Genomic DNA, 24,269 nt, shown 5'->3' with positions numbered 1-24,269 from the left:
GGGGACCCCCCGCAAACAGACAAGCTCCCGGGGACCCCCCGCAAACAGACACGCTCCCGGGGAACCCCTGCAAACAGACACGCCCCCGGGGAACCGCTGCAAACAGACACGCTCCCGGGGAACCCCTGCAAACAGACACGCTCCCGGGGAACCCCTGCAAACAGACACGCTCCCGGGGAACCCCCTGCAAACAGACACGCTCCCGGGGACCTCCTGCAAACAGACACGCTCCTCGGGGACCCCCTGCAAACAGACACGCTCCCCGGGGACCCCCTGCAAACAGACACGCTCCTCGGGGACCCCCTGCAAACAGACACGCTCCCCGGGGACCCCCTGCAAACAGACACGCTCCCCGGGGACCCCCTGCAAACAGATACGCTCCCGGGGACCCCTCAGTAAACAATGACACACTACACAGTACACTCCAGGTGTGGCCTCACCAATACCCTGTATAACTTTAGCAAGACTTCCCTGCTTTTATACTCCAACCCCTTTGCAATAAAGGCCAACATTCCATTGGCCTTCCTGATCACTTGCTGTACCTGCATACTAACCTTTTGTGTTTCATGCACAAGTAACCCCCAGGTCCCGCTGTACTGTGGCACTTTGTAATCTCTCTCGATTTATATAATCATTTGCTTTTTTATTCTTCCTACCAGAGTGGATAACCTCACATGTTCCCACATTTTCGCCCACTCACAACCTGTCTATATCCCTTTGCAGATTTTTTGTGTCCTCCTCACAATTTGCTTTCCCACCCATCTTTGTATCATCAGCAAACTGGGCTACATTACACTCGGTCCCTTCATCCAAGTCATTAATATAGATTGTAAATAGTCGAGGACCCAACACTGATCCCTGCGGCATCTCACTAGTTACTGCTTGCCAACCTGAAAGTGACCCATTTATCCCAACGCTCTGTTTTCTGTTAGTTGACCATAGAAACATAGAAAATAGGTGCAGGAGTAGGCCATTCGGCCCTTCGAGCCTGCACCACCATTCAATAAGATCATGGTTGATCATTCACCTCAGTACCCCTTTCCTGCTTTCTCTCCATACCCCGTAAGGGCCATATCTAACTCCTTCTTGAATATATCCAATGAACTGGCATCAACAACTTTCTGCGGTAGAGAATTCCACAGGTTCACAATTCTCGGAGTGAAGAAGTTTCTCCTCATCACAGTCCTAAATGGCTTACCCCTTATCCTTAGACTATGTCCCCTGGTTCTGGACTTCCCCAACATCGGGAACATTCTTCCTGCATCTAACCTGTCCAGTCCTGTCAGAATTTTATATGTTTCTATGAGATCCCCTCTCATCCTTCTGAACTCCAGTGAATACAGGCCCAGTCGATCCAGTCTCTCCTCATATGTCAGTCCTGCCATCCCGGGAATCAGTCTGGTGAACCTTCGCTGCACTCCCTCAATAGCAAGAACATCCTTCCTCAGATTAGGAGACCAAAAGTGAACACAATATTCCAGGTGAGGCCTCACTAAGGCACTGTACAATTCTAGAAGATTTGTCAAGCATGATTTCCCTTTCATAAATCCATGCTGACTTGGACCGATCCTGTCACTGCTTTCCAAATGCGCTGCTATTTCATCTTTAATAATTGATTCCAACATTTTCCCCACTACTGATGTCAGGCTAACCGGTCTATAATTACCTGTATTCTCTCTCCCTCCTTTTTTAAAAAGTGGTGTTACATTAGCTATCCTCCAGTCCATAGGAACTGATCCTCTATCCATGCTAATACATTACCCCCAATCTCCTAAGCTCTTATCTTGTGCAGTAACCTTTTATGTGGCACCTTATCGAATGCCTTTTGGAAATCCAAATACACATCTACTGGTTCCCCCTTATCCACCCTGCTAGTTACATCCTCAAAGAATTCTAGCAAACTTGTCAAACATGATTTCCCTTTCATAAAACCATGCTGACTCCATTTGATTGCATTATGATTTTCTAAATATCCTGCTACTACTTCCTTAATAATGGACTCCAGCATTTTCCCAACGACAGATGTTCGGCTAACTGGTCTATAGTTTCCTGCTTTCCGTCTCCCTCCTTTCTTGAATAGGGGTGTTACATTTGCGATTTTCCAATCGGCTGGGATCTCGCCAGAATCCAGGGAATTTTGGTAGATTGCAACCAATGCATCTACTATCTCTGCAGCCACTTCTTTTAAGACCCTAGGATGCAAACCATCAAGTCCAGGGGACTTGTCCGCCTTTTGTCCCATTATTTTACCGAGTACTTTTTCCTTAGTAACAGTAAGTTCTCCCTCCCTATACCCCTTGAATAATCTATTACAGGGATGTTTTTAGTGTTTTCTACCGTGAAGACTGATACAAAATATTTGTTCAGTCTCTGCCATTTCCCGGTTTCCTATTAATTCCCCAGTCTCATCCTCGAAGCGACCAATATTTACTTTAAGTACTCTCTTCCTTTTTATATACCTGTAGAAGCTTACTGTTTTTATATTTCTTGAGTTTACTCTCATAATCTATCTTCTCTATTATTTTTTTTAGTCGTCCTTTCCTGGTTTCTAAAAATTTCCCAATCCTCTGGCCTTCCACTGATCTTCGCCACATTGTATCCCTTTGTTTTCAATTTGATACCATCCTTAACTTCCTTAGTTAGCCACAGATGGTCCATCCTCCTCCTTTCTCACTGAAATATATCTTTGCTGACAGTTATGAAATATCTCCTTAAATGTCTGCCATTGCTTATCTACCGTTTTACCCTTTGATCTATTTTCCAGTCCACAATAGCCAACTCTGTCTTCCTACCTTTGTAATCACCTTTATTTAAGTTCAGGACACTAGTTTGAGACCCAAGTTTCTCACCCTCAAACTAAATGTGAAATTCTACCATGCTATGATCACTCTTCCCTAGAGGATCCTTTACTATGAGATCATTGATTAATCTAGTCTCATTACACATTACCAGATCTAAAATAGCCTGCTCCCTGGTTGGTTCCACAACATATGGTTCTAAGAAACCAATCTGAATGCACTCTATGAACTCATCCTCAAGGTTACCTTTGCCAATTTGATTTGTCCAATCTATGTGAAGATTAAAATCGCCCATGATCATTGCAGTACCTTTCTTGCAAGCCTGCATTATTTCTTGATTTATACTCAGTCCTACAGTGTAGCTATTGTTAGGAGACCGATAGACTACTCCTACTAGTGACTTCTTTCCCTTATTATTTCTTATCTCCACCCAAACTGATTATACATCTTGGTCTTTCTGAGCCACTATCATTTCGCACTACTCTCATCCTTTATTAACAGAGCTAGCCCATTTCCTTTTCCTTTCTGCCTACCCTTCCTAAATGCCAAATACCCCTGCATATTCAGTTGGTAACCTTGCAACCACGGCTCTGTAATGGCTATCGGCTCATAACTACTTATTTCTATTGATGTCAACCATCTTTATCTGAATGCACGCAGCATTCGTAACAAGAGCTTTTAATATTGTCTTTTTACCATTTTTCCTTACTCTGACTCCACTTTCTGGTGCACTCTTATATTTAAACATAAAAACATAGAAAATAGGTGCAGGAGTAGGCCATTCGGCCCTTTGTGCCTTCACCGTCATTCAATATGATCATGGCTGATCATGCAACTTCAGTACCCCATTCCTGCCTTCTCTCCATACCCCCTTGATCCCTTTAGCCGCAAGGGCCACATCTAACTCCCTTTTGACTATATCTAACAAACTGGCCTCAACAACTCTCTGTGGCAGAGAATGCTCTGTCCCTTCCTGTCTCACTCTGGTTATCCCATCATCATAGGTGGTCCCTCGAACGAGGATGACTTGCTTCCACCAGCGTTCACAGAGGTTATCATTACCTCTATCGCTACCCTGCACTATTGCCGCCTTCTTTCTCTGACTTTTTTAATTCACCTGAACGCTCCCCCCCCCCCCCTCCCCGCTATTTAGTTTAAAGCCCCAGTTATTCGATTCGGCAGGTCAAGCAAGAAAGCCGAGAAAACTCTTATTTGCCCAAACCGAGCGCTCGCGCTTGTCCGTGCCCGGGTGGTTCAACGGGAAAGTACTGTGGGAGAGGCGTGCTGACCTGGGGCGGCCCCGGGTGTGGATCCCCCAAACCTGAGCGAGTCTCTGGCACACGCTTTCCCTCCATCCCTCCCCCATCCCGTTACCTCTCCTCCCTCCAAAAGCCACCTTGAATCTTGCCTCTGATCGCGCGTTGCTGTGTGTGTGCGTGTGCGTGTGCGTGCGTGTGCGTGTGTGCGTGCGCTCCCCCCGGATTTGACCTCGATCACATCGCCCCAGCACCTACCTGCGCCTCGGCCTCCGCTTGCGCCCGCTGCGAGGCGGGGCTGTCCTGCTGCGCCGGAGGGAAGTGCGTCGTCATCGTCGGCAGCGGCTTCTGAAGAGCTGGAGGAGGCTGGGCCATGGCTGGCTGTGGCTGCACGGGAGCCTGAAACGGCGCGAGGGGCGGAAGCTGGCCCTGCAGGAGAGTCATCGGCGGCTGCTGCTGCTGCTGGAGAGTCATCACCGGTTGCTGCTGCGGCGTCGGAGGAGCCGGCTGGTACTGGTACTGCGCAGCCTGGGACTGGCCTGGACTGTGGCCCTGCGGCGGGGGCTGCTGCTGAAACGCCGCGTGTTGCGCAGGCGGCTGCTGGGCCTGGGGCTGAGGCGGCTGCTGATACTGAGCCGGGGCCGGAGCTTGCTGGTACTGCAGGGCCTGAGGGGGCTGCTGATACTGAGCCTGGGGCTGGGGAGGCTGCTGATACTGCTGGGCCTGTGCAGGCTGCTGATACGGAGCCTGGGCCTGTGGGGACTGCTGATACGGAGCCTGGGCCTGTGGGGACTGCTGATACGGAGCCTGGGCCTGTGGGGACTGCTGATACGGAGCCTGGGCTTGTGGTGACTGCTGATACTGAGCCTGGGGCTGGGGAGGCTGCTGATACGGAGCCTGGGCCTGTGCGGGCTGTTGATACGGAGCCTGGGCCTGTGGTGACTGCTGATACGGAGCCTGGGCCTGTGCGGGCTGTTGATACGGAGCCTGGGCCTGTGGTGACTGCTGATACTGAACCTGGGCCTGTGCGGGCTGCTGATACGAAGCCTGGGCCTGTGGTGACTGCTGATACGAAGCCTGGGCCTGTGCGGGCTGCTGATACGGAGCCTGGGCCTGTGGTGATGGCTGATATGGAGCCTGGGCCTGTGGTAGCTGCTGATACTGCTGATACTGCTGGGCCTGAGGCGACTGCGGATACTGGGCCGGATGCTGAAACCGTTGGGTCTGCTGGTAGGCCTGGAGTTGGGCCTGGGAGGGCTGGAAGTATTGCTGGGCCTGCAGGAGCTGCTGGTACTGCTCGGCCTGGGCGTAGAGCGGCGGCTGGGCCGCCTGGTGGTACTGCGGCGGGGGCTGCTGAGTCTGCGCCGGGGCGGGGGCCGGAGGCGCCTCCTGGGCGGGGGGCAGCGGCTGGTGCTGGCCCGGGCTCTGGAAAGCCGGGATCGGGGTCTCGACCAGCTGGTTCGACGGCACCGGGGCCGGTTGCTGCGCCGAGACATGCGACGGCAGCTGCTGCACTGGTGCCGGCGCGTACATGGGCTGGTGCAGCGGCACCTGGAAGTGCAGCTGCTGACCCTGGCACGGTAGCTGCTGCTCGGCGGCCTGGGCGCGCATCTGCTGCTGCGCGGGAGCCGCGGGCTGCTGCTGCTGCGGGGCGGGAAGCTGCGCCGGAGCAGGCGCGGCGAGCAACTGCTGCCCGGCGTCCTGCAGCGAGGGTTGCGGTTGCTGCTGCGCCATGGCGGGCAGCTGGCGGTGGACTTGGCCGCCGGAGACGTTCGCCGGCAGCGCGCCAGGATCGGCGGCGGCGGCAGCGACGCCGGGCGGCGGGGCCACGGCAGACATGCGCGCCTGCGGCGAGACGGCCGACAGGGACTGCGGCGGCAGGGCGAGGGCAGAGGGCGAGGGGGAGGCCCCGAGGTTGTACTGGGAGATGACGGGCAAGGCCTGGGAGGACTGCACGGGGAGGAGGCCGGGCGGTTGTCCGTTGGAAGTCTGCGGAACGAAGGTAAAAGGAAGCGGCTGAGCATTTATGACACAGCAACGGAAATCAAATTGGAACACGCTGAGCTCCGAACGGATAACGAGTCTACCTGCAAATCCAACATAGGAACAGGAGGAGGCCGTTCAGCCCCTCGAGCCTGTTACATTAGGGACAGGAGGAGGCCGTTCAGCCCCTCGAGCCTGTTACATTAGGGACAGGAGGCCGTTCAGCCCCTCGAGCCTGTTACATTAGGGACAGGAGGCCGTTCAGCCCCTCGAGCCTGTTACATTAGGGACAGGAGGAGGCCGTTCAGCCCCTCGAGCCTGTTACATTAGGGACAGGAGGAGGCCGTTCAGCCCCTCGAGCCTGTTACATTAGGGACAGGAGGAGGCCGTTCAGCCCCTCGAGCCTGTTACATTAGGGACAGGAGGAGGCCGTTCAGCCCCTCGAGCCTGTTACATTAGGGACAGGAGGAGGTCGTTCAGCCCCTCGAGCCTGTTACATTAGGAACAGGAGGAGGCCGTTCAGCCCCTCGAGTCTGTTACATTAGGGACAGGAGGAGGCCGTTCAGCCCCTCGAGCCTGTTACATTAGGAACAGGAGGAGGCCGTTCAGCCCCTCGAGCCTGTTACATTAGGGACAGGAGGAGGCCGTTCAGCCCCTCGAGCCTGTTACATTAGGAACAGGAGGAGGCCGTTCAGCCCCTCGAGCCTGTTACATTAGGGACAGGAGGAGGCCCATTCAGCCCCTCGAGCCTGTTACATTAGGGACAGGAGGAGGCCGTTCAGCCCCTCGAGCCTGTTACATTAGGGACAGGAGGAGGCTGTTCAGCCCCTCGAGTCTGTTACATTAGGGACAGGAGGAGGCCGTTCAGCCCCTCGAGCCTGTTACATTAGTAACAGGAGGAGGCCGTTCAGCCCCTCGAGCCTGATACATTAGGGACAGGAGGAGGCCGTTCAGCCCCTCGAGCCTGATACATTCCAGACGAGTTATTAAACCAAGGCCCCCCCGTCTGCTCTCTCAGGTGGGTGTAAAAGATCCCACGGCCACCATTTCGAAGAAGAGCAGGGGAATTACCCCTGGTGTCTTGGGGCCCAATATTTATCCCTCGATCAACATAATTAAAAACAGATGATCTGGGTCATTATCACATTGCTGTTTGTGGGATCTTGCTGTGCGTAAATTGGCTGCCAGGTTTCCTACAGTGACCACACTTCGTTGGCTGTGAGGCACTTTGGGGCGTCCCAAGGTGCTGAAAGGCTCTCTCTGTATACGCAAGTGTTTTGCGCGGCTAACGTCGGTGCATCCTTACCCCGATTGACTGTGTGTAGCCTCCCACGCCCTGCTGCTGCTGAAGGCCCATGGACAGGTGGTGGGACTCCACGCTGGAGCCCGAGGAAACATGCTGCATGCCCATGTTCTGCTCGGCAAGTCGGGAGTCGGAACAGACCACAGCGCCCGGGCTGCTGTCGGAGACGCTGTCGACTGGTGGGGGGGGAAGTGGGGGTGGGGGGGGGAGGAAGGTAGAGAAAGAAAGCAGGCGTTAGACAGCGAGTACTCTGCATCCCCGCGGCCACAATGCTCTCCCAGGGCTAGGCTGAACATCTCTCGGTGTGATCGCAGCTCTGGGTTGGCGTCGGGGACGAGAGGATTTTGTTGACGAGAGGAGTTTGGAGTTCAGCCTTGAACTCATTGAAAGGCGGTGCAGGCTCGAAGGGCCGAATGGCCTACTCCTGCACCTATTTTCTATGTTTCTATGTAAAACGCATTCTGGTCACCACATTACAGGAAAGATGTGAGGTGTTCAGAGAAGGTTCACTCGGTTGATTCCGGGGATGAGGGGGTTGACTTATGAGGAAAGGTTGAGTAGGTTGGGCCTCTACTCATTGGAATTCAGAAGAATGAGAGGTGATCTTATCGAAACGTATCAGATTATGAGGGGGGTGGACAAGGTGGATGCAGAGAGGATGTTTCCACTGATGGGGGAGACTAGAACTAGGGGGCATGGTCTTAGAATAAGGGGCCACCCATTTAAAACTGAGATGAGGAGGAATTTCTTCTCTCAGAGGGTTGTAAATCTGTGGAATTCGCTGCCTCAGAGAGCTGTGGAAGCCGGGACATTGAATATATTTAAGACCGAGATAGACAGTTTCGTAACCGATAAGGGAATAAGGGGGCGGGCAGGGAAGTGGAGCTGAGTCCATGATCGGATCAGCCATGATCGTATTAAATGACGGAGCAGGCTTGAGGGGCCGTATGGCCTACTCCTGCTCCTATTTCTTATGTTCTTATATGATTGCACAAGAGGGGTTACAGGGGAGTTGTTTTTTTTATATACTCGTTCCTGGGATGTGGGCGGAGCTGGTAAGGCCGGCATTTATTGCCCGTCCCTAATTGCCCCTCGAGAAGGTGGTGGTGAGCCGCCTTCTTGAACCGCTGCAGTCCGTGTGGTGAAGGTGCTCCCACAGTGCTGTTAGAGAGGGAGTTCCAGGATTGTGACCCAGCGACGAATGGAGGAACGGCCGATATATTTGCAAATTGGCACGGTGTGTAGTTAGGCCACAGCTAGAGTACTGCGTGCAGTTCTGGTCACCACATTACAGGAAAGATGTGATTGCACTAGAGAGGGTGCAGAGGAGATTTACCAGGATGTTGGATAGGCTGGGGTTGTTTTCTTTGGAACAAAGGAGGCTGAGGGGAGATTTAATTGAGGTGTGAAGAGTCTGGATAGGACGGACCGGGTTCCCTTAGCAGAGGGGTCAATAACCAGGGGGCACAGCTTTAAAGTAATTGGGGGGAGGATTAGAGGGGTGTTCAAGAGAACTTTTTTCACCAAGGGTGGTGGGGGTCTGGAACTCACTGCCTGAAAGGGCGGTAGAGGCAGAAACCCTCACCACATTTGGATGTGCGCTCGAAGTGCCGTAACTTACAGAGCTACAGAGAGCTGGAAAGTGGATTAAACTGGATGGCTCTTTTTCGACCAGCACAGACACGATGGGCTGAATGGCCTCCTTCCATGCTGTAAATTTCTATGATTCTAACATGAGAAAGGAGGAGGAGTCAGGGTTAAAATTATGTGCAGTTCTGAGAAGGTAAATTGGTCAAAACTTTTAGTGGCCGGTGAGTTCGAGGGGATGAATTTATCGAGGGAACGGGAGGGGAGGTCGGGGGAACGGGAGAGGGATCGAAGCGGAGGGGGATCGAAGCGGAGGAGGATCGAAGCGGAGGGGAGGGGGAGGAGAAGAGAGATGAGAGTTGGATAAAAACAAAACTTACAAGACACGGCGCTCATGAGGAACTTATTCTGCAGGACGTGCTGGTCGACCTCCGGATCCTCGGACTCAGCAGGGCTCTGCTGCCACCCGGTGGTGGACAGGCAGGCCACGGCGGCCTGGGCCTGTGGCTGGGCCTGGGCCTGGGGCTGGGGCTGGAGCTGCTCCAGCTGGGAGCGCAGTTTCTCCTGCTCCTCCTGCTCGCGCCGCTCCTCCATCTCGCGGAGCTGCTGCGTCCGCTGGCGCTTGCTCTTGATAAAGGACACCCGGTCCCGGATGGACTTGGACACCAGCTTGGAGTCGTTCTCGTGGAACAATCCAGATTTCACCTGGGAGCCGCGGGCGATAATTAAAAAAATAAATTAAATTAGGACAGAATTAAATTTTTACACCCTCAACAATTCTTCCTCTCCCTCCATCCCCCTCCCCCCCCCCACCCCCTTGACAGGTTAACTTTTTGCTGGTGTACAGTTGTTTTGGGACTGTCTGCCACCTGGTACCTATCCGTATGTGACCGTCCTTCCTACAGGAGCCGAGACAGAGCAGTAGCTGGGCACATGACTGCGGAGGACGTTGCCAACGAGGCCAAAGCTGCCCCCCCAAACCAACGGCCATAAGAACATCAGAAATCGGAGCAGGAGTCGGCCATACGGCCCCTCGAGCCTGCTCTGTCATTTAATACGATGATGGCTGATCCGATCATGGACTCAGCTCCACTTCCCTGCCCGCCCCCTTATCGGTTAAGAAACTGTCTATTTCGATCTTAAATATATTCAATGTCCCAGCTTCCACAGCTCTCTGAGGCAGCGAATTCCACAGATTTACAACCCTCAGAGAGAAGCAATTCCTCCTCATCTCAGTTTTAAATGGGCGGCCCCTTATTCTAAGACCATGCCCCCTAGTTCTAGTCTTCCCATCAGTGGAAACATCCTCTCTGCATCCACCTTGTCGAGCCCCCCTCATAATCTGATACGTTTCGATAAGATCACCTCTCATTCTTCTGAGTTCCAATGAGTAGAGGCCCAACCTACTCAACCTTTCCTCAATAGTCAACCCCCTCATCCCCGGAATCAACCGAGTGAACCTTCTCTGAACTGCCTCCAAAGCAAATATATCCTTTCGTAAATATGGAAACCAAAACTGCACACAGTACTCCAGGTGTGGCCTCACCAATACCCTGTATAACTGGAGCAAGACTTCCCTGCTTTTATACTCCATCCCCTTTGCAATAAAGGCCAAGACTCCATTGGCCTTCCTGATCACTTGCTGTACCTGTTCCATGCACAAATAACCCCCAGGTCCCGCTGTACTGCGGCACTTTGCAATCTTTCTCCATTTCAATAATAACTTGCTCTTTGATTTTTTTTCTGCCAAAGTGAACGACCTCACACTTTCCAACATTATACTCCATCTGACAAATCTTTGCCCACTCACTGAGCCTGTCTGTGTCCTTTTGCAGATTTTGTGTGTCCTCCTCACACATTGCTTTTCCTCCCATCTTTGTATCGTCAGCAAACTTGGCTACGTTACACTCGGTCCCTTCTTCCAAGTCGTTAATATAGATTGTAAATAGCAGCCATCCACTTCCCAGCAGTGTGTGCTCGGTAGCCGGGCCGATTGTTGCCCCTCCTCCCTATCCCAGGGGAGCCGACAGGCCAAGTGAAACAGCGTCACTGCTGCCTCGGCCCAACACGGGAACGTTCCGTCTCCCTCTGCTCCGGCATCACATTTTCCCCCCCCACTCAGCCAGCAGGCCACAGCTGAATAACCTGCCCCGAAAGGAAGAGTGACCAGTCTCAATTAAGTCTGCATTACTTTCGAGTGATAGTGTCGTATTTGACCCTGAAATGAGCTCCCGGCCAGATATCCGCAACAGAACCAAGACCTGCCTACTTCCACCTCTAACATCGCCCGTCCCTGCCCCCTGCCTCAGCTCATCCGCTGCTGAAGCCCTCATCTGTGCCCCCGTTACCTCCAGACTTGACAATTCCAACGCGCTGCGCTCCTGGCCGGCCTCCCACATGCTACCCGACGTAAACTAGAGGTGATCCAAAACTCGGCTGCCTCCGTGTCCTAACTCGCACCCAGTCCCGCTCACCCATCACCCCCTGTGCTCACTGCCCCGTGTCCTAACTCGCATCGAGTCCCGCTCACCCATCACCCCGTGCTCACTGCCCCATGTCCTGCTCACCCATCACCCCCTGTGCTCACTGCCCCATGTCCTGCTCACCCATCACCCCCTGTGCTCACTGCCCCGTGTCCTAACTCACACCGAGTCCCGCTCACCCATCACCCCCTGTGCTCGCTGACCCCGTGTCCTAACTCGCACTGAGTCCCGCTCACCCATCACCCCCTGTGCTCGCTGCCCCGTGTCCTAACTCGCACCGAGTCCCGCTCACCCATCACCCCCTGTGCTCGCTGCCCCGTGTCCTAACTCGCACTGAGTCCCGCTCACCCATCACCCCCCTGTGCTCGCTGCCCCCGTGTCCTAACTCGCACCGAGTCCCGCTCACCCATCACCCCCTGTGCTCGCTGACCGACATTGGCTCCCGGTTAAGCAACGCCTCAATTTCAAAATTATCATCCTTGTGTTCAAATCCACCATGGCCCTCGCCCTCTCCCTATCTCTAATCTCCTCCAGCCCCTACACCCCTACCGATCTCTGTAACCTCCTCCAACCCCTACACCCCTCCCTATCTCTGTAACCTCCTCCAGCCCCACAACCCCCCCAGAGATCTCTGCGCTCCTCCAATTCTGCCCTCCTGACCATCCCTGATTATAATCGCTCCACCATTGGTGGCTGTGCCTTCTGTTGCCTGGGCCCCAAGCTCTGGAACTCCCTCCCTAAACCTCTCAGCCTCTCTCTCATCCTTTAAGACGCTCCTTAAAACCCACCTCTTTGACCCAGCTTTTGGTCGTCTGCCGTAATTTCTTCTTATGTGGCTCGGTGTCCAATTTATCTGTTTTGTCTTGTAACGCTGCTGTGAAGCGCCTTGTGATTTTCTATGTTATATAAAACGTTGTTGTTGGAGTGGAACGGTACATTATGCGGGCAAATGAGCCGTTCCACCCACAGTGATACCGCACCCAAGAGTCAGGAGACAGACAACCGGCTGCTGGGGGGTGGCAATTGAGGAAGGGGCGTTGGCCCAGGGTGGGGGGCACTCCCTTGGTCTTATCAACCCGAACCAATAGGGCAAGAGGTTTAATTTCTGCGCGGGTGTCCTCTGACAATTCAACGCCGAGGGAGCATCAGCCCAGAATACAACTCCAGGCCCCAGTGTGTGGCTCGAACCCACGACCTGCTGACTAACTCGCTCAGACAACAACTTTAATGTAGTGAAAAGTCCCAAATTTGCAGGAGTATTACAAGACAAAATATTTGACACCGAGCTGCACAAGTAGAAATTAGGGCAGCGGTTTGGTCAGAGAGGTAGGTTTTAAGGAGCGTCTTGAAGGAGGAAAGAGGTAGAGGTATGGAGAGGTTTAGGGAGAGATTTCCGGAGCTTGGGGCCCAGGCAACAGAAGGCACGGCCACCGATGGCTGAGTGATTATAATCAGGAATGCTCAAGAGGGCAGAATTAGAGGAGCGCAGACATCTCGGGGTTTGTGGGGCTGGAGGAGATTAGAGATAGGGAGGGGGCGAGGACCATAGAGGGATTTGTAAACAAGGATGAGAATTTTGAAATCGAGGCGTTGCTTAAACAGGAGCCAATGTAGGTCAGCGAGCACAGGGGGTGATGGGTGAGCGGGACTCGGTGCGAGTTAGGACACGGGGCAGCGAGCACAGGGGGTGATGGGTGAGCGGGACTCGGTGCGAGTTAGGACACGGGGCAGCGAGCACAGGGGGTGATGGGTGAGCGGGACTCGGTGCGAGTTAGGACACGGGGCAGCGAGCACAGGGGGTGATGGGTGAGCGGGACTCGGTGCGAGTTAGGACACGGGGCAGCGAGCACAGGGGGTGATGGGTGAGCGGGACTCGGTGCGAGTTAGGACACGGAGCAGCGAGCACAGGGGGTGATGGGTGAGCGGGACCCTGTGCGAGTTAGGACACGGGGCAGTGAGCACAGGGGGTGATGGGTGAGCGGGACCCGGTGCGAGTTAGGACACGGGGCAGTGAGCACACGGGGTGATGGGTGAGCGGGACCCGGTGCGAGTTAGGACACGGGGGCAGTGAGCACAGGGGGTGATGGGTGAGCGGGACTCGGTGCGAGTTAGGACACGGGGCAGCGAGCACAGGGGGTGATGGGTGAGCGGGACTCGGTGCGAGTTAGTACACGGTAGCAGCGAGCACAGGGGGTGATGGGTGAGCGGGACCCGGTGCGAGTTAGGACATGGGGCAGCCGAGTTTTGGATCACCTCTAGTTTACGTTGGGTAGAATGTGGGAGGCCGGCCAGGAGCATGTTGGAATAGTCGAGTCTCGAGGTAACAAAGGCACGGATGAGGGATTGAGCAGCGGATGAGCGGAGGCAAGGGGCGGAGATGGGCGATGTTACGGAGGTGGAAATAGGTTGTTTGAGTTATGCTGCGGATATAAAGAACATAAGAAATAGGAGCAGGGGTCGGCCATACGGCCCCTCGAGCCTGCTCCGCCATTTAATACGATCATGGCTGATCCGATCATGGACTCAGCTCCACTTCCCTGCCCGCCCCCTTATCGGTTAAGAAACTGTCTATTTCTATCTTAAATATATTCAATGTCCCGGCTTCCACAGCTCTCTGAGGCAGCGAATTCCACAGATTTACAACCCTCAGAGAGAAGAAATTCCTCCTCATCTCAGTTTTAAATGGGTGGCCCCTTATTCTAAGACCATGCCCCCTAGTTCTAGTCTCCCCATCAGTGGAAACATCCTCTCTGCATCCACCTTGTCAAGCCCCCTCATAATCTTATACGTTTCGATAAGATCACCTCTCATTCTTCTGAATTCCAATAAGTAGAGGCCCAACCTGCTCAACCTTTCCTCATAAGTCAACCCCCTCATCTCCAGAATCAACCGAGTGAACCTTCTCTGAACTGCCTCCAGTGCAAGTATATCCCTCCTTAAATAAGGAGACCATAACTGGACGCAGTACTCCAGGTGTGGCCTCACCAATACCCTGTGTAACTGGAGCAAGACTTCCCTGCTTTTATACTCCATCCATATGTGGCGGGAAGCTCATTTCAGGGTCAAACACGACACCGAGATTGCGAACAGTCTGGACATCTGCAGATACGCACGGAGGTGATCGGGGGGGAAAGAGGGGGGTTGGTGGTGCAATTCAAAAATTCAAACACTTGCCATTTCTTGTGCCACTTCTTCAGGGGTGTCGTGTTCCAGGTCGAAGCTGAACTCGATCGCCTCGTTGTCCTTGTGCTTGCCCTTCAGCTTCTTGGGGTCCTCCACCCAGATGCGCAGAGCCAGCGAGGCGTTCTGCCCGCAGTCCTCCTTGGCCAGCTCGATCCGCAGGCCGGTGTCCTCGGCGAAAAACGCGTAGCTCAGCAGGTCCTTGATCGCGAGCCTGTGGGCAGAGGGGGGTCAGGGGGATTAAGCCGCGGCGAGAGAGCGCGCGCGGGAAACAGCAGCCGACTGGCAAATCTGGTGCGCTGGTGAGCGCCGAAATCTGGCAGGTCTCGCCCGCGCCAATTTCCTCTTGTATCGACCCGCTGCGCCCGTTTGCAAACTGGCTCCCGCTCCACCTCCCCTTGCACGGACAAATGCGACTGAATTTCCAATTTAAGTGCACGACCCTCCCGTCTCTGTATTAAAAATAATGGCCCTGAAATTCCGATTTGGCCTTCCCGCGGGCATTTGAGAGAAAGAAAATCTGCACTTGCCTCAAGCTGCTGCCCACATCCGCTCTTCCGAGCCTGTGGCCTCCTTCGACTGCCAGTCGCAGCGCGTGCACGTGGGGACGTGCGCTCTGGGCATCCAATCAGGTAAGGTATCAGTAATAGGAGTTCCACAGGATCCTAAAACTGCTGTTACTATGATTGCGATAGACCCTTGCCACTGGACCAAGACCTCGCTCTATCGAGCCCGTGCGGTGGCTGATGTGCAACGGTCACCACACGTTTAAAAAAAAAATCCACGCACAGGCATCCTCCACCTCTGGAGTTCAGGGCTGGAACATCGTGTCCTTCATTGAAACATCTGTGAACTTGTGTGGAAGCAAGTCATCCTCGTTCGCAGGACCGCCCGTGATGGGATAGACCCAAAACACTAATAATAGAAAATAATTGCATTTAAATGGGGAGAAATTACAACATGCTGCGGTGCAGAGGGACCTGGGGGTCCTTGTGCATGAAACTCTTTTAGAGTCCACCTGCAAAACATAAAACATTAAACCGTGCCACCCGACCTGGGTGACACACCAGACATTTACAAGGCCCTTTTTTTTTTAATCCCAAAAAGTTAGTTTGCAGGTGCAGCAGGAAATCAGGAAGGCGAATGGAATGTTGGCCTTCATTGCGAGAGGGATGGAGTACAAAAGCAGGGAGGTCCTGCTGCAACTGTACAGGGTATTGGTGAGGCCGCACCTGGAGTACTGCGTGCAGTTTTGGTCACCTTACTTAAGGAAGGATATACTGGCTTTGGAGGGGGTACAGAGACGATTCACTCGGCTGATTCCGGAGATGAGGGGGTTACCTTATGATGATAGATTGAGTAGACTGGGTCTTTACTCGTTGGAGTTCAGAAGGATGAGGGGTGATCTTATAGAAACATTTAAAATAATGAAGGGGAGAGACAGGATAGAGGCAGAGAGGTTGTTTCCACTGGTCGGGGAGACTAGAACTAGGGGGCACAGCCTCAAAATACGGGGGAGTCAATTTAAAACCGAGTTGAGAAGGAATTTCTTCTCCCAGTGGGTTGTGAATCTGTGGAATTCTCTGCCCAAGGAAGCAGTTGAGACTAGCTCATTGAATGTATTTAAATCACAGATAGATCGATTTTTAACCAATAAGGGAATGAAGGGTTACGGGGAGAGGGCGAGTAAGTGGAGCTGAGTCCACGGCCAGATCAACCATGATCTTGTTGAATGGCAGAGCAGGCTCGAGGGGCGAGAGCGAGAGCGACAGAGAGCGAGAGCGCGCGCGACAGAGAGCGAGAGCGCGCGCGACAGAGAGCGAGAGCGCGCGCGACAGAGAGCGAGAGCGCGAGACAGAGAGCGAGAGCGCGAGACAGAGAGCGAGAGCGCGAGCGACAGAGCGCGAGCGGGAGACAGAGCGAGAAGCCAGCCACCGTGCGGAGACGGTAAAACCAACCTTTCAGTTTTGTTTTGGCGAATGCATCCTTCGATAATCTCCTTGATTTCTGGATCGCTCACCTTGTTGAAGCTCGCTGGTTTGATGCCCTAGGACAGAACACAAGGCCAGATTAGCCAAAGCGCCCCTCAGCATTAAACATCACCCACAGCGGTCGGCTCTGCGCCAGTTATCGGCACGCACAAGTTCCGTGCAGAACGAACAGCGTTCCCACACTGTGCCTTAATCCCGACCCGAGTGTGCGCCAGTGACCAACCGTCAATTCCCTTACTGCTCAGCTCTCTGGAAGCCCAAGTACCTGAAGTCAAAGGCAGTATCCTGCAGGACACCACACAACAGTGAGGAGCAGGAGTCGGCCATACGGCCCCTCGAGCCCGCTCCACCATTCAATACAATCACGGTCGATCTTTCACCTCAACTCCCCTTTCCCACCCGATCCCCACTCCTTCCAAGGCTAATATATCTTTCGTGGTGTTGCTCAAGACGGACTCAAGGGCTATTTCCACTCATGGGGGAAACTAAAACTAGGGGGCATAGTCTCAGAATAAGATTACAAAGGGGTTGACAAGGTGGATGCAGAGAGGATGTTCCCACTGATGGGGGAGACTAGAACTAGGGGGCATGGTCTTAGAATAAGGGGCCGCCCATTTAAAACTGAGATGAGGAGGAATTTCTTCTCTGAGGGTTGTAAATCTGTGGAATTCGCTGCCTCAGAGAGCTGTGGAAGCTGGGTCATTGAATAAATTTAAGACAAAAGAAACAGTTTCTTAACCGATAAGGGGATAAGGGGCGGGCAGGGAAGTGGAGCTGAGTCCATGATCGGATCAGCCATGGTCGTATTAAATGGCGGAGCAGGCTCAAGGGGCCGAATGGCCGACTCCTGCTCCTATTTCTTATGTTCTTAATAAGAGGTCGCCCATTTAAGACGGAGATGAGGAGGAATTTCTTCTGGTGAATCTGTGGAATTCTCTGCCCCAGAGAGCTGTGGGGGGCTGGGTCATTGAATATATTTAAGGCGGAGATAGACAGATTTTTGAGCGATAAGGGAGTGAAGGGGCGGGCGGGGAAGTGGAGCCGAGTCCATGATCAGATCAGCCATGATCTTATTCAATGGCCGACTCCTGCTCCTCGTTCTTATGACCGCGTCACCTTAGCAGCAGAATACTTTTTAAACATTACAACAGTGACTACACTTCAAAAAAAGTTACTTCATTGGCTGTGAAGCGCTTTGGGACGTCCTGAGGTGGAGAGAGACGCGAGTCTTGAAATGCGAGGCTTTCTCGCACACTTACGCTGGTTACTTTGCGATAGATCTGGGCGGCGTTCTGGCACTCCGAGTAAGGGTATTCCGAGGTAGCCATCTCCAGCATGCACATCCCAAAGGCGTAAACATCGACAGACTCGTCATAATGCTCTTCGTACATTTCTGGAGCCATGAATTCTGGAGTGCCTGTGGTGGGCGGGTGGGGGGGGGGGGGGGGGGGAAAGGAAATGAACCCAAAAAAGACCCAAGTTTAGACATGTTGCAATAATAAAATATAAACCGCCCCATTTCTCCGCTAATGTAGTGCCCCGACAACATGTACCATCATCATCATCGGCAATCCCTCGGGATCGAGGAAGACTTGCTTCCACTCTAAACGCGAGTCCTTAGGTGGCTGAACAGCCCAATACGAGAACCACAGTCCCGGTCACAGGTGGGACAGACAGTGGTTGAGGGAAGGGGAGGGTGGGACTGGTTTGCCGCACGCTCCTTCCGCAGCCTACGCTTGGTTTCTGCACGCTCTCGGCGACGAGACTCGAGGTGCTCAGCGCCCTCCCGGATGCACTTCCTCCACTTAGGGCGGGACTGGTCTTTGGGCCCAGGGACTCCCAGGTGTCGGTGGGGATGTTGCACTTTATCAGGGAGGCCTTGAGGGTGGTCCCTTGTAACATTTCCTCTGCCCACATTTGGCTCGTTTGCCATGAAGGAGTTCCAAGTAGAGCGCTTACCATGTAGGGTACAGTAATAGTGGCTGTATTACTGGACCAGTAATCCAGGGGCCTGGACCAGTGAGTTGAAATCCCACCACGGCAGCTGGGGAATTTAAACTCAAGTTTTAAATTCAGCCAATATTTATCCCTCAATCAACATAGCAAAAAAAAAAACAGATGATCTGGATCATTATCACATTGCTGTTTGTGGGAGTTTGCTGTGCGCAAATTCGCTGCCGCGTTTCCCACATTACAATAGTGACTGCACTCCAAAAGTACTTCATTGGCTCCAGTGGTCGTGAACGGCGCTATATAAATCCAAGTCTTTTTTTTAATTAAATAAATCTGGAATTAAAAAGCTAGCATCAGTAATGGTGACCATGATTTTCATAAAAACCCGTCTGGTTCACTAATGTCATTTAGGGAAGGAAATCTGCCGCCCTGACCCGGTCTGGCCGCTGTGTGACTCCAGACCCACAGCAATGTGGTTGACTCTTAACTGCCCTCTGAAATGGCCTAGAAAGCCACTCACAGTTCAGGGCAGTTAGGGATGGTCAATAAATGCGGAGCGTGAAACAGAAAATCTGAGCATGCACAGCGGGTATAAGGCAGCAGCAGAACGAGAAAGACCAGGCCAGCATTTCAGGCATGACCAAGTATATTAAGAGAAATGGAGCCATCGCGGGTAAATAGAATTAGATAGAGATCAGCCTCAGCCAAAGTACAGCTTCTCCGACAACACACCACTCCCTCCACCGTCCTAGGAGCGTCAGCTTGGATTGTGAGTTCAGACCCAGAACCTTCGAACCCACAGGCTGTCAACTGAGCCAGGCTGACGTACTGTGACAATGTTGTCATGTTTAGATGTCACTCTCTCCTCAGATTCAAAGGTCATGCCTTCAAGCCCCACGCCAGGGACTGGAGCACAAAAATCTAGGCCGACACTCCAGTGCGGCGCCGAGGGAGCGCCGCACTGTCGGAGGGGCGGTACTGAGGGAGCGCCGCACTGTCGGAGGGGCGGTACTGAGGGAGCGCCGCACTGTCGGAGGGGCGGTACTGAGGGAGCGCCGCACTGTCGGAGGGGCGGTACTGAGGGAGCGCCGCTCTGTCGGAGGGGCGGTACTGAGGGAGCGCCGCTCTGTCGGAGGGGCGGTACTGAGGGAGCGCCGCTCTGTCGGAGGGGCGGTACTGAGGGAGCGCCGCTCTGTCGGAAGGGCGGTACTGAGGGAGCGCCGCTCTGTCGGAGGGGCGGTACTGAGGGAGCGCCGCTCTGTCGGAGGGGCGGTACTGAGGGAGCGCCGCTCTGTCGGAGGGGCGGTACTGAGGGAGCGCCGCTCTGTCGGAGGGGCGGTACTGAGGGAGCGCCGCACTGTCGGAGGTACCATCTTTCAGATGAGACATTAAACCAATGGCCCCATCTGCCCTCTCTTGTGATCGTAAAAGATCCCACGGCACTATTGGAAGAGCAGCTGGGGGGGAAAGAAAGGAAGTTCTCCCCGGGTGTCCAATATTAACCGCTCAACCAACATCACTAAAACAGATGATCTGATCATTGTCACATCCCCCACCGACACCTGGGAGTCCCTGGCCAAAGACCAGTCCGCCCTAAGTGGAGGAAGTGCATCCGGGAGGGCGCCGAGCACCTCGAGTCTCGTCGCCGAGAGCGTGCAGAAACCAAGCGTAGGCAGCGGAAGGAGCGTGCGGCAAACCAGTCCCACCCTCCCCTTCCCTCAACCACTGTCTGTCCCACCTGTGACAGGGACTGTGGCTCCCGTATTGGACTGTACATCATCATCATCATCATCATCATAGGCAGTGCTTCGAAATCGAGGAAGTCTTGCTTCCACGTTAAAATTGAGTTCTCAGGTGACTGAACAGTCCTTAAAACTCCTTGAAATGTCCTTTAAACGTTTCCTCTGCCCACCTGGGGCTCGTTTGCCGTGAAGGAGTTCCGAGTGGAGCGCTTGCTTTGAGAGTCTCATGTCGGGGCCATGCGGACAATGTGGCCCTGCCCAGCGGAGCTGGTTGAGTGTGGTCAGTGCTTCGATGCTGGGGATGTTGGGCCTGGTCGAGGACGCCAACGTTGGTGCGCCTGTCCTCCCGGGGGATTCGCAGGATCTTGCGGGGACATCGTTGGTAGAGTCAGCCGAGAACTCGCTTCGAGTGTGGAAGCGTGTCATCCTCGATTTCGAGGGACTGCCCATGATGATGATTTTTGTGGGAGCTTGCTGTGCGCAAACTGGCTGCCGCGTTTCCTACAATACCACAGTGACTACACTTCAAAAGTACTTCATTGGGTGTAAAGCGCTTTGGAACGCCCTGAGTTTGCAACAGGCACTGTAGAAATGCAAGTTCTTTCTCTTACAACTTAAAAAAAAAAATACAATTACCTATAACACTTTTAGCAAAAGACGTGCGCATTAAGGTAGCAAGGCCCAAGTCCCCAATTTTGACAGATCCAGTAGGTCCCGTGATGAAGATATTGTCACATTTCAGATCCCGGTGTACAATCGGCGGGGTGCGAGTGTGGAGAAACTGCAAGCCCTTCAGGATCTGCCTGCACCAGCTCCGCAAAACCTTTGGCTTCATCACTTTGAACCGTTTCAAGTACCTGAATCGGAGACAGTTCACAGCAGTTAAAATATGCACACCTGCCCCAGCCATCCATCCCTCAACAACTACTTATATAGTGCCTTTAACGTCGCGAAACGTCCCAAGGTGCTTCACAGCAGTGCCGGCCGACCGACATTGGCTCCTGGTTCAAAATTCTCATCCTGGTTTCAAATCCCTCCATGGCCCTCGCCCGCTCGCTATCTCTGTAACCCCCTCCAGCCCCGACACCCCTCCCAATCTCTGTAACCCCCTCCAGCCCCTACACCCCTCCCTATCTCTGTAACCTCCTCCAGCCCCTACATCCCTCCCTACCTCGGTAATCCCTTCCAGCCCCGACACCCCTCCCTATCTCTGTAACCCCCTCCAGCCCCTACACCCCTCCCTATCTCTGTAACCTCCTCCAGCCCCTACACCGCTCCCTATCTCTGTAACCTCCTCCAGCCCCTACACCCCTCCCTATCTCTATAGCCTCCTCCAGCCCCTACACTCCTCCCTATCTCTGTAACCCCCTCCAGCCCCTACACCCCTCCCTATCTCTGTAACCCCCTCCAGCCCCTACACCCCTCCCTATCTCTGTAACCTCCTCCAGCCTCTACACCCCTCCCTATCTCTGTAACCTCCTCCAGCCCCTACACTCCTCCCCATCTCTGTAACCTCCTCCAGCCCCTACACCCCTCCCTATCTCTGTGACCCCCTCCAGCCCCGACACCCCTCCCTACCTCTGTAACCCCCTCCAGCCCCTACACCTCTCTCTATCTCTGTAACCCCCTCCAACCCCTACACCCCTCCCTACCTCTGTAACCCCCTCCAGCCCCTACACCCCTCCCTATCTCGGTAATCTCCCACAGCCCCACAACCTCTCCTCTAATTCTGCCCTCTTGAGCATCCCCGATTATAATCGATCCACCATCGGCGGCCGTGCCTTCTGTTGCCTGGGCCCCAAGCTCTGGAACTCCCTCCCTAAACCTCTCCGCCTCTCTCGCCTCCTTCAAGACACTCCTGAAAACCGGCCTGTTTGACTCAGCTTTTCGTCAACTGCCCTGATTTCTACTTGTGCAGCTCAGTTGTCAAATTGTTTTATCTCATGATACTCCTGTGAAGCGCCTTGGGATGTTTCACTACGTTAAAGGCGCTATATAAATGCAAGTTGTCGTTACTTTTGCCAACAAACGAGAGCTTTTTGTACAACTTTCTGGTCCATTACGAAGTATCGCCAAAGCTCTGCCGCGCAGGCAGGAAGAAAGTTACGGATTCTGTCTGTTGACAGACTTGCATCACCAACATAGGTTAACTAAAAAGTGTAATGACCGTAGACACTGACTGAGTGGAGCCGGAGAGACAAAGTACTAAGTCTACAAAGTTATTGATTAATGGGGAGACACACAGCTGATTGAGCACGGACGCGTGCGGTGCCTTGGCGTGGCGGTACGCGGGATCCTAACGTAATTTCTCCCGCGTGGAGAGTCCGCCTTTGGACGGTAGGCACGCGCCTGCCCCCACCATCATCACAGGCAATCCCTCGGGGTCGAGGATGACTTGCTTCCACACTGAGAACGAGTACTCGGGTAACTGATGAACTCATTTTAAACGGCGGAAGATGCCTGCGCGTGAATTCTTTTAACGGTGGGGTGGCCGTTGCACACCAGCCACCACACGGGCTTGACGGAGCAAGGTCTTGGTCCAGTGGCAAGGGTTAACCAGGACGACTGGAGACCAGGCTCCGCCGCATGTGCCAATACACACACACACACACACACACAAACTCAAACATACTCCCAGTGTCTTCCTTCCCACAGGACCTCGCTCCACATGGAATTTATAGCGCGCAATGCGAGCCTCACGATTTCAGTTTTTATTTCCTGTATTTATCCGTAGTCAGAGGAGCAGTTTGGAGCGCGAGGCTGGAGCGGTGGGCAAATCAAAAAGAGCCCGACTTCATGGGACGCCTCTCCCCACCCGCCAAGGGCTGGCGAGTCACTCCGCCTAGTTCTCGCACACTTTATAACGTCTGCCTGACTCCAGCACGGAGGAGAAGTGTGAGGTAATGCATTTGGGGAGGGCCAACAAGGCAAGGGCATACACATTAAATGGTCGGATATTGAGGTGTGGAGGAACAGAGGGACTTTGGAGTGCAGGTCCACAGATCCCTGAAGGTAGCAGGCCAGGGAGATAATGTGGTTAAGGCGGCATACGGGATACTTGCCTTTATTAGCCGAGGCGTAGAATCCAAGAGCAGGGAGGTTATGCTTGAACTGTATAAAATACTAGTTAGGCCACAGCTGGAGTACTGCGTGCAGTTCTGGTCACCGCATTACAGGAAAGATGTGATTGCACCGGAGAGAGGGTACAGAGGAGATTTACCAGGATGTTGCACTAGAGAGGGTACAGAGGGGATTTACCAGGATGTTGCACTAGAGAGTGTACAGAGGAGATTTACCAGGATGTTGCACTAGAGAGGGTACAGAGGAGATTTACCAGGATGTTGCACTAGAGAGGGTACAGAGGAGATTTACCAGGATGTTGCACTAGAGAGGGTACAGAGGAGATTTACCAGGATGCTGCATTGGAGAGGGTACAGAGCAGATTTACCAGGATGTTGCACTACAGAGGAGATTTACCAGGATGTTGCACTAGAGAGGGTACAGAGGAGATTTACCAGGATGTTGCACTGGAGAGGGTACAGAGGAGATTTACCAGGATGTTGCACTGGAGAGGGTACAGAGGAGATTTACCAGGATGTTGCACGAGAGAGGGTACAGAGGAGATTTACCAGGATGTTGCACTGGAGAGGGTACAGAGGAGATTTACCAGGATGTTGCACTGGAGAGGGTACAGAGGAGATTTACCAGGATGTTGCACTGGAGAGGGTACAGAGGAGATTTACCAGGATGTTGCACTGGAGAGGGTACAGAGGAGATTTACCAGGATGTTGCCGGGACTAGAGAATTTCAGCAATGAGGAAAGATTGGAGAGGCTGGGGTTGTTTTCTTTGGAACAGAGGAGGCTGAGGGGAGATTTAATTGAGGTGTGAGTGGCCTGGATAGAGGGGATAGGACAGACCTGTTTCCCTTGGCAGAGGGGTCAACAACTAGGGGGCAGAGATTTAAAGTAATTGGGGGGGGGGGGGGTCCAGA

General features: G+C 53.5%; 1 protein-coding gene across 1 annotated transcript in view; it reads right to left on the bottom strand.

Annotated features, from left to right (window-relative positions):
- LOC139240489 (serine/threonine-protein kinase WNK3-like) overlaps positions 1-24,269 on the bottom strand; it is a 167,302-nt gene that overhangs the window by 36,997 nt on the left and 106,036 nt on the right. The window contains exons 4-10 of the mRNA XM_070869024.1: positions 20,913-21,133; positions 17,841-17,998; positions 16,549-16,637; positions 14,585-14,804; positions 9,308-9,632; positions 7,344-7,516; positions 4,313-6,043 (exon numbers count right to left, since the gene is read on the bottom strand). Of these exons, the coding sequence (XP_070725125.1) occupies positions 4,313-6,043; positions 7,344-7,516; positions 9,308-9,632; positions 14,585-14,804; positions 16,549-16,637; positions 17,841-17,998; positions 20,913-21,133 (2,917 nt within the window). The remainder of the gene's footprint in view (positions 1-4,312; positions 6,044-7,343; positions 7,517-9,307; positions 9,633-14,584; positions 14,805-16,548; positions 16,638-17,840; positions 17,999-20,912; positions 21,134-24,269) is intronic.

Source organism: Pristiophorus japonicus, chromosome 32 (assembly GCF_044704955.1).
Source record: "Pristiophorus japonicus isolate sPriJap1 chromosome 32, sPriJap1.hap1, whole genome shotgun sequence".
NCBI classification, from domain to species: domain Eukaryota; kingdom Metazoa; phylum Chordata; class Chondrichthyes; family Pristiophoridae; genus Pristiophorus; species Pristiophorus japonicus.
This window is presented reverse-complemented; position numbering and strand designations above follow the sequence as displayed.